Here is a 16,999-nt window from a genome sequence, read left to right on the forward strand (position 1 = left end):
TCTCAAGATTGCTTTGGCTATTCGGGATCTTTTGTGTTTCTATACAAATTGGGAGATATTTTGTTCTAGTTCTGTGAAAAATGCCATTGGTAGTTTGATAGGGATTGCATTGAATCTGTAGATTGCTTTGGGTAGTAGAGTCATTTTCACAATGTTGATTCTTCCAATCGAAGAACATGGTATATCTCTCCATCTATTTGTATCATCTTTAATTTCTCTCTTCAGTGTCTTATAATTTTCTGCATACAGGTCTTTTGTCTCCTTAGTTAGATTTATTCCTAGATATTTTATTCTTTTTGTTGCATTGGTAAATGGGAGCGTTTTCTTAATTTCACTTTTGGGTTTTTCTTCATTAGTGTATAGAAATGCCAGAGATTTCTGTGCATTAATTTTGTATCCTGTGGCTTTACAAAATTCATTGATTAGTAGTTTTCTGATAGCATCTTTAGGATTCTCTTTGTATAGTATCATGTCATCTGCAAACAGGGACAGCTTTACTTCTTCTTTGTCAATTTGGATTCCTTTTATTTCTTTTTCTTCTCTGATTGCTGCTGCTAAAACTTCAAAAACTATGTTGAATAAGAGTGATGAGAGTGGGCAACCTTCTCTTGTTCCTGGTCTTAGTGGAAATGGTTTCAGTTTTTCACCATTGAGGACGATGTTGATAGTGCATTTGAAATATATGGTGTTTATTTTGTTGAGGGAAGTTCCCTCTATGCCTACGTTCAGGAGGGTTTTTATCATAAATGGGTGTTGAATTTCGTCAAAAGCTTTTTCTGCATCTATTGAGATGATCATATGGCTTTTCTCCTTCAATTTGTTAATATGGTGTATCACATTGATTGATTTGCATGTATTGAAGAATCCTTGCATTCCTGGGAATAACCCCGCTTGATCATGGTGTATGCTCCTTTTAATGTGCTGTTGGATTCTGTTTGCTAGTATTTTGTTGAGGATTTTTTCATTTATATTCATCAGTGATATTGGCCTGTAATTTTCTTTCTTTGTGACATCTTTCTGGTTTTGGTATCAGAGTGATGGGGGCCTCATAGAATGAGTTTGGGAGTGTTCCTCGCTCTGCTATATTTTGGAAGAGTTTGAGAAGGATAGGTGTTAGCTCTTCTGTAAGTATTTGATAGAATTCGCCTGTGAAGCCATCTGGTCCTGGGCTTTTGTTTGTTTTAAGATTTTTAATCACAGTTTCAATTTCAGTGTTTGTGATTGGTCTGTTCATATTTTCTGTTTCTTCCTGGTTCAGTCTTGGAAGGTTGTGCATTTGTAAGCATTTGTCCATTTCTTCCAGGTTGTCCATTTTATTGGCATACAGCTGCTTGTAGTAATCTCTCATGATCCTTTGTATTTCTGCAGTGTCAGTTGTTACTTCTCCTTTTTCATTTCTAATTCTATTGATTTCAGGCTTCTCCCTTTTTTCCTTGATGAGTCTGGCTAATGGTTTATCAACTTTGTTTATGTTCTCAACGGACTAGCTTTTAGTTTTATTAATCTTTGCTACCATTTCCTTCATTTCGTTTTCATTTATTTCTGATCTGATCTTTATGATTTATTTCCTTCTGCTAACTTTGGGGTTTTTTTGTTCCTCTTTCTCTAATTGCTTTAGGTGTAAGTTTAGGTTGTTTATTTGAGATGTTTCTTATTTCTTAAGGTAGGATTGTATTGCTATAAACGCCCCTCTTAGAGCTGCTTTTGGTGCATCCAATAAGTTTTGAGTCCTCATGTTTTCATTGTCATTTGTTTCTAGATATTTTTTGATTTCCTCTTTGAATTCTTCAGTGATCACTTGGTTATTAAGTAGTGTATTGTTTAGCCTCGATGTGTCTGTATTTTTTACAGTTTTTTTTTTCCTGTAACTGATATCTAGTCTCATAGCATTGTGGTCGGAAAAGATACTTGATATGATTTCAACTTTCTTAAATTTACCAAGGCTTGATTTGTGACCCAAGATATGATCTATCCTGGAGAATGTTCCATGAGCACTTGAGAGGAATGTATATTGTGTTGTTTTGGGATGGAATGTCCTATAAATATCAATTCAGTCCATCTTGTTTAATGTATCATTTAAAGCTTGTGTTTCCTTATTTGTTTTCATTTTGGATGATCTGTCCAGTGGTGGAAGTGGGGTGTTAAAGTCCCCTACTATGATTGTGTTATTGTCGATTTCCCCTTTTATGGCTGTTAGTATTTGCCTTATGTATTCAGGTGCTCCTATGTTGGGTGCATAAATATTTACAATTGTTGTATCTTCTTCTTGGGTTGAACCCTTGATCATTATGTAGTGTCCTTCTTTGTCTCTTGTAATAGTCTTTGTTTTAAAGTCTATTTTGTCTGATATGTGAATTGCTACTCCAGCTTTCTTTTGATTTCCATTTACATTGAATATCTTTTTCCATCCCCTCATTTTCAGTCTGTATGTGTTTGTAGGTCTGAAATTGGTCTCTTGTAGACAGCATATATATGGGTCTTGTTTTTAGATCCATTCAGCCAGTCTAAGCCTTTTGGTTGGAGCATTTAATCCATTTACATTTAAGGTAAATATCAATGTGTATGTTCCTATTACCATTTTCTTAATTGTTTTGGGTTTGTTATTGTAGGCATTTTCCATGTGTTTCCTGTCTAGAGAAGTTCCTTTAGCATTTGTTGTAAAGCTGGTTTGGTAGTGCTGAATTCTCTTAGCTTTTGCTTGTTTGTAAAGGTTTTAATTTCTCCGTCAAATGTGAATAAGATCCTTGCTGGGTAGAGTAATCTTGGTTCTAGCTTTTTCTCCTTCATCACTGTAAATATGTCCTGCCACTCCCTTCTGGCTTGCAGAGTTTCTACTTAAAGATCAGCTGTTAACCTTAGGGGGATTCCCTTGTGTGTTATTCGTTGTTTTTCCCTTGCTGTTTTTAATATTTTTTCTTTATATTCAATTTTTAATAGTTTGATTAAATTGTGTCATCGTGTGTTTCTCCTTGGCTTTATCCTGTATGGGGTTCTCTGTGCTTCCTGGACTTGATTAACTATTTCCTTTCCCATATTAGTGAAGTTTTCAACTGTAATCTCTTCAAATATTTTCTCAGTCCCTTTCTTTTTGTCTTCTTCTTCGGGGACCCCTATAATTCGAATGTTGGTCCATTTAATGTTGTCCCAGAGGTCTCTGAGACCGTCCTCAATTCTTTTCATGCTTTTTTCTTTATTCTGCTCTGCAGTAGTTATTTCCACTCTTTTATCTTCCAGGTCACTTATCCGTTCTTATGCCTTAGTTATTCTGCTATTGATCCCTTCTAGAGAATTTTTAATTTCATTTATTGTGTTGTTCATCACTGTTTGTTTGCTATTTAGTTCTTCTAGTTCCTTGTTAAACATTTGTTGTATTTTTGCTTTCTATTTCCAAGATTTTGGATCATCTTTACTATCATTATTCTGAATTCTTTTTCATGTAGACTGCCTATTTCCTCTTCATTTGTTAGGTCTGGTGGGTTTTTACCTTGCTCCTTCATCTGCTGTGTGTTCTTCTGTCTTCTTCTTTTGCTTATCTTCCTGTGTCTGGGGTCTCCTTTTCACAGGCTTCAGGTTCATGGTTCCCGTTTTTTATTGGTATCTGTCCCCAGTGGCTAAGGTTGGTTCAGTGGGTTGTGTAGGCTTCCTGGTGGAGGAGACTGGTGCCTGTGTTTTGGTGGAGGAAGGTGGATCTTGTCTTTCTGGTGGGCAGGTCCACATCTGGTGGTGTGTTTTGGTGTGTCTGTGGCCTTATTATTATTTTAGGCAGCCTCTCTGCTAATGGATGGGGTTGTGTTCCTGTCTTGCTAGTTGTTTGGCATAGGGTGTTCAGCAGTGGAGCTTGCTGGTCGTTGAGTGGAGCTGTCTTGGCGTTGAGGTGGAGGTGTCTGGGAGATTTTCTCCTTTTGATATTACGTGGAGCTAGGAGTTCTCTTGTGGACTAGTGTCCTGAACTTGGCTCTCCCACCTCAGAGGCACAGCCTTGATGCTTGGCTGGAGCACCAAGAGTCTGTCGTCCACACGGCTCAGAATAAAAGGGAGAAAAAATAAAAGAAAGAGGAGGATAAAATAAAGTACAATAAAATATAATAAAGTCATTAAAAAATAATAATTATTAAAAAAACATTTTTAAGTAATAAAAAAAGGAAAGAAAGAATGAAGAGAGCAACCAAACCAAAAAACAAATCCACCAATGATAACAAGTGCTGAAAACCATCCTAAAAAAAAAAACCCAAAAAAACCAAAAAAAAAAAAAAAAAGGACGGACAGAACCCTAGGACAAATGGTAGAAGACAAGCTATACAGACAAAGATCATGCACAGAAGCATGCAGATACACACTCACAAGAAGAGAAAAAGGGAAAAAATATATATATATTGTTGGTCCCAAAGTACACCTCCTCAATTTTGGATAATTCGTTGTCTATTCAGGTATTCTACAGATGCAGGGTACATCACGTTGATTGTGGAGATTTAATCCGCTGTTCCTGAGGCTGCTGGGAGAATTTTCCATTTCTCTTCTTTGTTCTCACAGCTCCCAGGATTCAGCTTTGGATTTGGCCCCACCTTTGTGTGTAGGTCGCCTCAGGGCATCTGTTCCTAGCTCAGAAAGGATGGGGTTAAATGAGCAGCTGATTCGGGGGCTCTGGCTCATTCAGGCATTGGGGGGAGGGAGGGGTACGGAGTTCGGGGCGAGCCTGTGGCAGCAGAAGCTGGCATGACGTTGCACGAGCCTGAGGTGCGTCGTGTGTCCTCCCAGGGAAGTTGTCCCTGGATCACGGGACCCTGGCAGTAGCGGGTTGCACAGTCTCCCGGGAGGGGGGGTGGGGATAGTGACCTGTGCTCGCACACAGGCTTCTTGGTGGCGGCAGCAGCAGCCTTAGCATCTCATGCCCGTCTTTGGGGTCCGCGCTGATAGCAGCGGCTCGCGCCCGTCTCTGGAGCTCCTTTAAGTGGCGCTCTTATTCCCCTCTCCTCCCGCACTAGGAAACAAAGAGGCAAGAAAAAGTCTCTTGCCTCTTCGGCAGCTCCAGACTTTTCCCCGGACTCCCTCCCAGCTAGCTGTGACATGGTAGCCCCCTTCAGGATGTATTCACGCAGCCAGCCCCAGTACTCTCCCTGGGATCCGACCTCTGACCTCTGAAGCCCAAGCCTCATCTCCCAGCCCCGCCCGCCCCGGCGGGTGAGCAGACAAGCCTCTCGGGCTGGTGAGTGCTGGTCAGTACCCATCCTCTGTGCGGGAATCTCTCCACTTTGCCCTCCACACCCCTGTTGCAGCGCTCTCCTCCGTGGCTCCGAAGCTTTCCCCCTCCACCACCTGCAATCTCCACCCGTGGAGGGGCTTCCTAGTGTGTGGAAACCTTTCCTCCTTCACAGCTCCCTCCCACTGGTGCAGGTCCCGTCCCTATTCTTTTGATTCTGTTCTTTCTTTTTTCTTTTGCCCTACCCAGCTATGTGGGGAGTTTCTTGCCTTTGGGGAGGTCTGAGGTCTTCTGCCAGTGTTCAGTAGGTGTTCTCTAGGAGTTGTTCCACATGTAGATGTAGTTCTGATGTATTTGTGGGGAGGAAGGTGATCTCCACGTCTTCCTCTTCTACCATCTTGAAGCTCCTCCCCACAAACTTTTGAATGTAAAGTTTATTGTTTTTTCCTGGCCTAGTTTTTTTGTGTTTTCTATAATACAAATGTTTATTTCATATTTAAATATATATATATATATATTTATAAATATGTATTTATAAATTTTTATATAAATATATATTTATACTTCCATCTTTTGCATGTATAAACCATTTATTCATCACGTATTTATTAAATACCACATCTATAGAGTAATGCAGTAAGTGTTGTGAGGGGCACTCAAGACAAGATGATAGGGTCTTCCCTCAAGGAAATTAAAGTCTAGTTGAAGATAAAGTATATATGGGGCAGCCAAAAGGCTATTAAAAAGGAACTGATAAATGAATGCAAGGTAAACTGCATGTGTGTACTATGGGGCATGGAGTAACAGAATGATGACTGTGGTTGGGTTAAGAAAGACTTGTTGGAAGTGAAATTTAAACTTTTTCTTAAAATGTGTCGATTGGTGAGGTATGTGATTATGTTTGGGGATGAGGGAATTGTGATATTACAGGAAGTGGGAAGAATAGCCCAGAAGAAGCAATTAACATGGGCCAAATCATGGAGATTTGAGTTGATAAATTAGGAGTTAGAGATGCCATTTCAGAAAGTAGGAGAAATGAGACAAGGAAGATAGTTGATAAAGAAGGTGATTTGGTTTAGAGACTGGAAGAGGAAGATTTTTCGGGGTAGGGTTGAGATTCAGTATGAGAAAGAACTGCTGTTAGTTCTTGAGCAATCAATTAGCAGATGTTTACTTCCCACAGCCTGTCATGTACAAGGCATTTTTAGTGTTGAGCAGTAGGGCAAATCAGTGGAAACGTAGGTTCTGTGGAGGATAAAACATCATGGAGAGATACATGATGCAGTCACACTGAACGGGAGCCTGTTGTGTCAATCAAGGCAATAATGGACTGAGAATGTTAACTCTAGTAGTAACTTTGGAAGTGGCGCTTCCAGTAAAGTAATAGACACTAACAATAAAACAAAATACAGCAGGAAAGAATTTAGAAAGATCCTGTTTGATACCACATTGTGATAAACCAACTTACACTTTCACGGCAGTTTTTTCTAGCTCTGTCACACCACAGTAATAATCTTTGAATAATAATCTTTGCTCAACAGTAATTACCACTGTTGAGCATTTACTGTGTGCCAGGCACTGTGTCAGGTTCTTTGCATGCAATACTTTATTTAATCTCCAGAACAACCTTGTGAGGTAGGTGGCATTATCCCTATGTTATAGATGGATAATTTAGGTCAGAGAGGATAAAAAACTTGTCTACGTTCACAGAATTATCTAGTCCTAGGGTGAGGCTTTGAACCTCGATCTGTTTATTCTGAAGGATGTACTTGTAAGCACTGTTTTGATTTGTTTCTAAAATACAATTCCCGTCTGCCTTAAATTCTCAAAAATATACATGTGATTAACATATACACAGTACTATTTATAAAATAGGTAATCAACAAGGACCTACTGTATAGCACAGGGAACTCAATATTCTGTAATAACCTATATGGGAAAAAAATCGGAAAAAGAATGGATATATGTATATGTATAACTGAATCCCTTTGCTGTATACCTGAAACTAATGCAATATTGTAAATCAACTATACCCCAATATAAAATAAAAATTATATTTAAAAAATAAGAATCTGCTTTTCACCAAAAAAAATACACACACACATGGCATGGCCTGCTAAACCCTGAAATCTTTATGTATATTTTTCACATCTTAAGTACGTTTCATATTGTATTGAAACCTTAACAGATGAATGTTAAATGTGTGTCACATAAAGCAAAACATCCAAGATAAAAGAGGTAAAGAAGTAAAAATTGCCATTGAAAGTTAAAATAATACAAAAAGGTAGCCAAGTATAATTATCAAAAGCTTGGTGTGGATTATTATTATAATTTCTCATTAGTCAGGATTTGCATGAAGATGTCGAAGAAGCTGGTGCACTGCAGAAAAATCACGCTTCTGTGACATCTGCGAACTCCACAGAAGCTGCAGATTCTGCCTGCCTGCCTACAGAAGATCAGTCATTAAGTACTGCAAGCTGTGAAATACCCACAGAACAAACTCCAAGCAGTGATCCAGAGAGTGCCCTAGAAGTAAATGATTTTGAAGCGACAGGGGAGAAAGAAAACGATTGTGATGATAAAACTTCTGTGCCCTCAACTTCAGAAAAGGAAACAAGTGAAAATGTGCCTATGGCCGAAGACACTGCAGAACAACCAAAGAAAAATAGGATTACTTACTCGCAAATTATTAAAGAAGGCAGGAGATTTAATATTGATTTGGTATCAAAGGTAAGTACCAGTTTTACCCATCTTTTCATAGAATAATACTAAATTTTAATTGATTGAAAATAGCATCTGGGTCCATAAACCCAATTTTAATAATTTTATTCTCCGAAATGTAGAACATTTACTTTATAAAGAGATATTATCTGAAGTTTATAGTTCCATTAAAATATTCTTTAAACATAGTTAAAAACGCATTAAGAATGCTCAGTACTATATCAAGGATTCTTCTGTATTGGAACACATATTCCACCCTAATATTCTCCTCCTACTGCATGGGCACTATGAATTCTACCAAGAAAAATGTCTAATGAACCTAATTACAGATCCATGTTATTTATAGTCAATCCATTAAATGAACTTTTGTTTAGCCCTTCTTTATATAGTAACTATTTTAACATCTGTATGATGATGAACATTTTGAAAAGAACAATGCAGTTTTGAAAATTATCGGTTCAGGTGTGAGGACTTTGGAGGATAATTTAATAGTAGTGGGGGCAGGGAGATTGGGAAGAATGCTATTTACTTCAGTTATTTTTCTATCCTTACCTCTAATGTTAGGTCAGTATGACTTCAGAAGAGGTCCCTGAGTCTTAGGAGGGTATAGTGTTGTACTGGGTTTATAGGAAGCAAGGCTAATTTAGTGCAAAAAATAGAAAACCAGTAACATAAAAGGTAATGGCCTTAAAGGGTTACAGTATAGGGCTGGTGAAAGTAGAAAGAAACAGACCAAATACCGTAAGTTGAGGGCAAATGAGAAATTGAAAAGAAGTAGGAGAGGGTGGTGAATAACATCAAAGTTGCCTCAAAACTAGGCTTTTCTATTTAATGTGCTCTCCTGAAGTTCCAGGTTATAAAGAGAGGGACTAATGCTCCTCACATTTTGCTGATCCAATCACACATCCTCATACTGCTGATCTCTTTGAACCTGATGCCTGAAAATATGAATATCTTTTTACTACTCATAGTTTCTTTCTGACATAGCTCTCTGTGCCTGATTCTGCCTTGGTCTGAGTTGGCTACTGCCTTGGTCCTACCTCATATTTCTGTACCGTATCTTCCACCTACTTTGATCCTGCCATCCTTTGGAATCTAGCATTCTTTCCATGTTACCTTGGCTATTAATTTCTGGGTGGAAGTTTAATCATAGCTCACTAATAGTCTTCCTATTCTCATGAGCAGGAAAGAATTTAAAAAAAAACAATAAATAAGACAAAACACTGAAGTAGTCAAGTAACAAATAGGTTTTGTTCTGAAATTTTCATTTTGAATTAGTTACGTGGAATTTGTAATGCTTTATTGAAAGAAATGGTGATATAAATGGTGGTTAAGAATCAAGACTACTTCATAAAAGTCTTTAACCTTTATGTTAGCTGAAATATAGTATAAATCTTGCAAAGGGAGAAGTGCTGTTAGAATTTTTGGAATTATTGTAGGAAATGATTCAGTTGTATAAGAAAATGTGGGCTGGTTGTGGTGCAGGGGGAGATAGTTTAATTAGATGCTGAGATATTTGAGGAGACTCTGAAGGAGATTTCTGGGTATTTTCACGAGTTTGAACAGTTAATAATAGTGGTTCTCTTAGGGTAAATTAAAAACAAACATGTCTAGAGGAGTTAAGGCAGTTGTATTTTGTCCTGCATAGGTTTCATGGGTTCACATGTTTAAAAAATAACTAATAATGATTTACTGTACTCATCCTACAAAAGCAGGGGTAGCTAAAGAATGTATAACCATAGCAATACAAGAGGTTTATTATATTTTTTTAAAAAGTCAGTCATTTAATGAACATTTATTGAGTACTTACTGTGTGGAAAGCAGTATATTCCATGATACTGGGTGAATCAGTTACTCCTGGGAAATTCCATCTGTTGTAATAATTGCAGTTATTACATCTGAGTGTAAGGTGATCGATAAATATCTATCTGAAGCCCTACCTCTTTCCTAAAGTCCAATTTGATATCGCCAAACTATTTGACATTTCTACATGCATTCCATTTCAGAGTCATCATGATAAAACTGACACGTATTGTGGTGCTTTACAGTTTACAAAACTCATCCCTGTATACAGCCTTTTAAAAAGAAATCTTATAGCTCAGGGTAGGTTACTTAAGTAAAATACAGTACTATACTGCTTAGACTTATAGATAAGATGATCAAAGAAGAAGTTCTTACAAATAAAACTCATTTCTAAGAAAGTCCATACCCTTAGTAATTATGAAACCAACCTGCCAAGTGAGGCAAGAGTTGTTAATTATTTAATTTTGTTGCCATTATTATAATCAAATTGAAGTATTCTTTAGCCTCTCACCACTGTGAAATTGCTATGGTAGGTCACTTACATAATGATGGAAAAGAAGCTTAGGTTTAAATATGGTACATAATGATTTCTAAGCTTCAGACAAAAGGTTATGTAGTTTTTATTGAAATGTGTTTTCACTCTTCAGTGGTATCTTAAATGCTTTATTTTTAAAGCTGGCATTAAATCTTAAGGTTTATTAGATCTTAAAATACATTCTGTGTTTGATATATTAATATTTGTAAAATTATTATGATAGTGAGGGATCATTGAATCTTGAGTATTTGTGTTTTTAAACAAATAAGGTATTTGAAGTGAATTTTTTATTATAATTATAGAATTAAGACTTGGCAATATATTCTTAAAAGCATGAGCTATATGAGTTGTGTAGTGTATTAGGCTGAAGGTAATGAAGTAACATGGCATATTTAGTCAGGGTAATTGATTTTTTTAAAAAAGCAGTATCAGTTGTGTTTCTTCTGCACAATGTTAGCCTAATATAATAGTTTAAAAATTTACCTAACTGATACTGATTTACAGAATGTCTGTACTGAACCTCTTGCATACTCAGACTAATGGTTTTTTGTTTCGTTTTGGTTTGGGTTTTTTTGGCTGGTTATGCTCTGTATAGGTTGGTTTTTTTTAACATCTTTATTGGAGTATAATTGCTTTACAATGTTGTGTTAGTTTCTGCTGTATGACAAAGTGAATCAGCTATACGTATACATATATCCCCATATGCCTTCCCTTTTGTGTCTCCGTCCCACCCTCCCTATCCCACCCCTCTAGGTGGTCACAGAGCACAGAGCTAATCTCCCTGTGCTATGTAGCTGCTTCCCACTAGCTATTTTACATTTGGTAGTGTATATATGTCATTGCTACTCTGTCACTTTGTCCAAGCTTACTCTTTCCCCTCTCTGTGTCTTCAAGTCCATTTTCTTTGTCTGCATATTTATTCCTGTCCTGCCCCTAGGATCATCATAATCATTGTTTTCCTTTTTCTTTTTTTTTTACAGTCCATATATATGTGTGAGCATACGGTATTTGTTTTTCTCTCTCTGACTTACTTCACTGTGTATGACAGACTCTAGGTCCATCCACCTCACTACAAATAACTCAATTTCTTTCTTTTCATGGCTGAGTAATATTCCATTGTATATATGTGCCACATCTTTATCCATTCATCTGTCAATGGACACCTAGGTTGCTTCCATGTCCTAGCTATTTTAAATAGTGCTGCAATAAACATTGTGGTACATGACTCTTTTTGAATTATGATTTTCGCAGGATATATACCCAGTAATGGTATTGCTGGGTCATATAGTAGTTCTATTTTTAATTTTTAAGGAACCTCCATACTGTTCTCCATAGTGGCTGTATCAATTTACATTCCCACCAACAGTGCAAGAGGGTTCCCTTTTCTCCACACCCTCTCCAGCATTTATTCTTTGTAGATTTTTTGATGATGGCCATTCTGACCAGTGTGAGATGAAACCTCATTGTAGTTTTGATTTGCATTTCTTAAATGATTAATGATGTTGAGCATTCTTTCATGTGTTTGTTGGCAGTCTGTATATCTTCTGTGGAGAAATGTCTATTTAGATCTTCTGCCCAATTTTGGATTGGGCTGTTTGTTTTTGTGATATTGAGCTGCATGAGCTGCTTATATACTTTGGGGATCAATCCTTTGTCAGTTGCTTTGTTTGCAAATAGTTTTTCCGATTCTGACGGTTGTCTTTTGGTTTTGTTTATGGTTTCCTTTGCTGGGCAAAAGCTTTTAAGTTTCATTAGGTCCCATTTCTTTATTTTTGTTTTTATTTCTATTTCTCTAGGAGGTGGGTCAAAAAGGGTCTTGCTGTGATTAATGTCAAAGAGTGTTCTGCCTAAGTTTTCCTCTATGAGTTTTATAGTGTCTGGCCTTTACATTTTGGTCTGTAATCCATTTTAGTTTATTTTTGTGTATTGTGTTAGGAAGTGTTCTAATTTCATTCTCTTACATGTAGCTGTCCAGTTTTCCCAGCACCACTTATTGCAGAGGCTAATTTTTCTCCATTATATATTCTTGCCTCCTTTATCAAATGTAAGTTGACCATAGGTGTGTGAGTTTATCTGTGGGCTTTCTCTCCTGTTCCATTGATGCATATTTCTGTTTTTCCAGTACCATACTGTCTTGATGACTGTAGCTTTGTAGTATAGTCTGAAGTTGAGGAGCCTGATTCCTCCAGCTCCATTTTTCTTTCTCAAGATTGCTTTGGCTATTCGGGGTCTTTGTGTTACCCCACAAATTGTGAAATTTTTTGTTCTGGTTCTGTGAAAAATGCCATTGGTAGTTTGATGGGGATTGCACTGAATCTGTAGATTGCTTTGGGTAGTAGAGTCATTTTCCCAGTGTTGATTCTTCCAATCCAAGAACATGGTATATCTCTCCATCTGTTTGTATCATTTTTCATTTCTCTCATCAGTGTCTTATAGTTTTCTGCATGAAGGTCTTTTATCTCCTTCTGGAGGTTTATTCCTAGGTATTTTATTCTTTTGTTGCAATGGTAAATGGGAGTGTTTTCTTAATTTCTCTTTCACGTTTTTTATCATTAGTGTATTGGAATGCAAGAGATTTCTGTGTGTTAAATTTGTATCCTGCTACTTTACCAAATTCATTGATTAGCTCTAGTAGTTTTCTGTTAGCATCTTTCGGATTCTTTATGTGTAGTATCTATCATGTCTTCTGAAAACAGTGACAGCTTATTTCTTCTTTTCCAATTTGGATTCCTTTTATTTCTTTTTCTTCTCTGATTGCTGCTGCTAAAACTTCCAAAACTATGTTGAATAATAGTGGCAAAAGTGGGCAACCTTGTCTTGTTCCTGATCTTAGTGGAAATGGTTTCAGTTTTTCACCATTGAGGATGATGTTGGCTGTGCGGTTGTCATATATGGCCTTTAATATGTTGAGGTAAGTTCCCTCTATGCTTACTATTTGAAGAGTTTTTATCGTAAATGGGTGTTGAATTTTGTCAAAAGCTTTTTCTGCATCTATTGAGATGATCATGGTTTTTCTCCATCAATTTGTTAATATGGTGTATCACATTGCTTGATTTGTGTATATTGAAGAATACTTGCATTCCTGGGATAAACCCCACTTGATGATGTTGTATGATCCTTTTAATGTGCTGTTGGATTCTGTGTGCTAGTATTTTGCTGAGGATTTTTGCTTCTATGTTCATCAGTGATTTTGGCCTGTAGTTTTATTTTTTTGTGAAATCTTTGTCTGGTTTTGGTGTCTGGGTGATGATGGCCTCGTAGAATGAGTTTGGGAGTGTTCCTCCCTCTGCTATATTTTGGAAGAGTTTGAGAAGGATAGGTGTTAGCTCTTCTGTAAATGTTTGATAGAATTTGCCTGTGAAGCCAATTCGTCCTGGGCTTTGGTTTGTTAGAATATTTTTAATCACAGTTTCAATTTCAGTGCTTGTGATTGGTCTGTTTATATTTTGTATTTCTTCCTGTTTCAGTCTCAGAAGGTTGTGATTTTCTAAGAATTTGTCCATTTCTTCCAGCTTGTCCATTTTATTGGCATATAGTTGCTTGTAGTAATCCTTCATGATTCTTTCTATTTCAGCAGGGTCAGTTGTTACTTCTCCTTTTTCATTTCTAATTCTGTTGATTAGAGTATTCTTTGTTTTCTCTTGATGACTCTGGCTATTGGTTTATCAATTTTGTTTATCTTCTGGAAGTACCAGCTTTTAGTTTTATTGATCTTTGTTATTGTTTCCTTCATTTCTTTTTCATTTATTTCTGATCTGTTCTTTATGATTTCTTTCCTTCTGCTAATTTTGGGTATTTTTTGTTCTTCTTTCTCTAATTGCTTTAGGTATAAGGTTAGGTTGTTTATTTGAGATGTTTCTTCTTTCTTGAGGTAGAATTGTATTGCTATAAACTTCCCTCTTAGAACTGCTTTTGTTGCCTCCCATATGTTTTGGGTCCTTGTGTTTTCATTGTCATTTGTTTCTAGATTTTTTTTTATTTCTTCAGTGATTTCTGGGTTATTTAGTAGCGTGTTGTTCAGCCTCCATGTGTTTGTATTTTTTAAAGTGTTTTCCTATAATTGATATCTAGTCTCATAGCATTGTCATCACAAAAGATACTTGATACAATTTCAATTATCTTAAACTTACCAAGGCTTCACATGTAACCCCAGATATGATCTATCCTCGAGAATGTTCCATGAGCACTTGAGAAGAAGGTGTATTCTGTTTGTTTGTTTGTTTGTTTTGCTGTATGTGGGCCTCTCACTGTTTTGGCCTCTCCCATTGCAGAGCACAGGCTCCGGTCACGCAGGCTCAGCGGACATGGCTCACGGGCCTACCGCTCCGTGGCATGTGGGATCTTCCAGACCGGGGCACGAACCTGTGTCGCCGGCATTGGCAGGCAGACTCTCAATCACTGCGCCACCAGGGAAGCCCTATACTTTTGTTTTTTGATGGAATGTTCTATAAATATAAATTAAGTCCATCTTGTCTAATGTATCATTTAAAGCTTGTGTTTCCTTATTTTTCATTTTGGTTGATCTGTCTGTCCATTGGTGAAAGTGGGATGTCAAAGTCCCGTAGTATTTGGGTTACTGTTGATTTCCCCTTTTATGCCCATTAGCATTTACCTTATTTATTGAGGTGCTCCTATGTTGGGTGCATAAATATTTACAATTGTTATATCTTCTTCTTGGATTGATCCCTTGATCATTCTGTAGTGTCCTTCTTTGGCTCCTGTAATAGTCTTTATTTTAAAGTCTATTTTGTGTGATATGAGAATTGCTGCTCCAGCTTTCTTTTGATTTCCATTTGCTTGGAATATCTTTTTCCATCCTCTCACTTTCAGCCTGTATGTGTCCCTAGGTCTGAAGTGGGTCTCTTGTAGCCAGCATATATATGGGCCTTGTTTTTGTATCCATTCAGCCAGTCTGTGTCTTTTGGTTGTAGCGTTTAATCCATTTACATTTAAGGTAATTATCAATTTGTATGTTCCTATTACCATTTTCTTAATTGTTTTGGGTTTGTTTTTGTAGGTCTTTGCCTTTTCTTGTGTTTCCTGCCTAGAGAAGTTCCTTTAGCATTTGTTTTAAATCTGGGGTGGTGGTGCTGAATTCTCTTAGCTTTTGCTTGTCTGTAAAGATTTTAATTTCTCCATCGAATCTGAATGAGATCCTTGCTGGGTAGAGTAATCTTGTTTGTAGGTTTCTCCCTTTCATCTCTTTAAATATGTCCTGCCACTCCCTTCTGGCTTGCAGAGTTTCTGATGAAAGATCAGCTGTTAACCTTATGGGATTCCCTTGTATGTTATTTGTGGCTTTTGCCTTGTTGCTTTTAATATGTTTTCTTTGTACTTAGTTTTTTATAGTTTGATTAATATGTGGCTTGGCATGTTTCTCTTTGGATTTATCCTGTATGGGACTCTCTGTGCTTCCTGGACTTGTTTGACTATTTCCTTTCCCATATTAGGTAAGTTTTCAACTATAATCTCTTCAAATATTTTCTCATTTCCTTTCTTTTTCTCTTCCTCTGAGACCCCTGTAATCGAACGTTAGTGCATTTAGTGTTGTCCCAGAGGTCTCTGAGACTGGCCTCAATTCTTTTCATTCTTTTTTCTTTATTCTGCACTGTGGTAGTTGTTTCCACTAGTTTATCTTCCAGGTCACTTATCTGTTTTTCTCTGTCAGTTATTCTGTTATTGATTCCTTCTAGAGAATTTTTAATTTCATTTATTGCATTGTTCATCATTGTTCTTTTGCTCTTTAGATCTTCTAGTACCTTGTTAAACGTTTCTTGTATTTTTTCCATTCTGTTTCCAAGATTTTGGATCATATTTACTATCATTACTCTGAATTCTTTTTCAGGTAAACTGCCTATTTCCTCTTCATTTGTTTGGTCTGGTGGGTTTTTACCTTGCTCCTTCATTTGCTGTATATTTCTCTGTCTTTCCATTTTGCTTAACTTACTGTGTTTGGGGTCTCCTTTTTGTAGGCTGCAGGTTTGTAGTTCCTGTTTTTTTTGGTGTCTGCCCCCAGTGGGTAAGGTTGGTTCAGTGGCTTGTGTAGGCTTCCTGGTGGAGGAGACTGGTGCCTGTGTTGTGATGGTTGGGGCTGCATCTAGTCTTTCTGCTGGGCAGGGCTGCATGCCATGGTGTGTTTTGGGTGTCTTTGAACTTGGTATGATTTTAGGCAGCCTCTCTGCTAATACGTGGTGTTGTGTTCACTTCTTCCTACTTGTTTGGCATGCGGCATCCAGCACTGGAGCTTGATGGCTGTTGGGTGGAGCTGGGTCTTAGCATTGAGATGGAGGTCTCTGGGAGAGCTCTCGCTGATTGACATTACGTGGGGCCTAGAGGTCTCTGGTAGTCCAGTGTCCTGAACTCGGCTCTACCACCTCAGAGGCTCAGACCTGACACCAGGCCCGAGCAACAAGACCCTGTCAGCCACACAGCTTAGTAGAAAAGGGAGAAACAAAGAAAGCAAAAAAATTAATAAAATAAAATTATTAAAATTTAAGAAATATTTAAAGTAAAAGAAGAGAGCAACCAAACTAATAAACAAATCCATGAATGATAACAAGCCCAAAACCTATGCTAAGATAAACTTAAAAATCAGAAACAAGTCAATTGCAGACAGCAAATCCCAAGTCTGCAGTTCTCCCAAAGTCCACCACCTCAGATTTGCGTTGATTCCTTGTCTATTCCGGTATTCCACAGATGCAGGGTACCTCAAGTTGATTGTGGGGGTTTAATCTGCTGCTCCT

General features: G+C 37.4%; 1 protein-coding gene across 2 annotated transcripts in view; it reads left to right on the plus strand.

The window, feature by feature from the left end:
- Positions 1-16,999, plus strand: part of CHM (CHM Rab escort protein) — a 201,503-nt gene that overhangs the window by 68,241 nt on the left and 116,263 nt on the right. For both annotated transcript variants that reach the window (XM_081222066.1, XM_081222067.1), the window contains exon 5: positions 7,540-7,927. In XM_081222066.1, the coding sequence (XP_081078192.1) occupies positions 7,540-7,927 (388 nt within the window). The remainder of the gene's footprint in view (positions 1-7,539; positions 7,928-16,999) is intronic.

Source organism: Mesoplodon bidens, assembly GCF_964165515.1.
Source record: "Mesoplodon bidens genome assembly, chromosome: X".
Lineage (NCBI taxonomy): Eukaryota > Metazoa > Chordata > Mammalia > Artiodactyla > Ziphiidae > Mesoplodon > Mesoplodon bidens.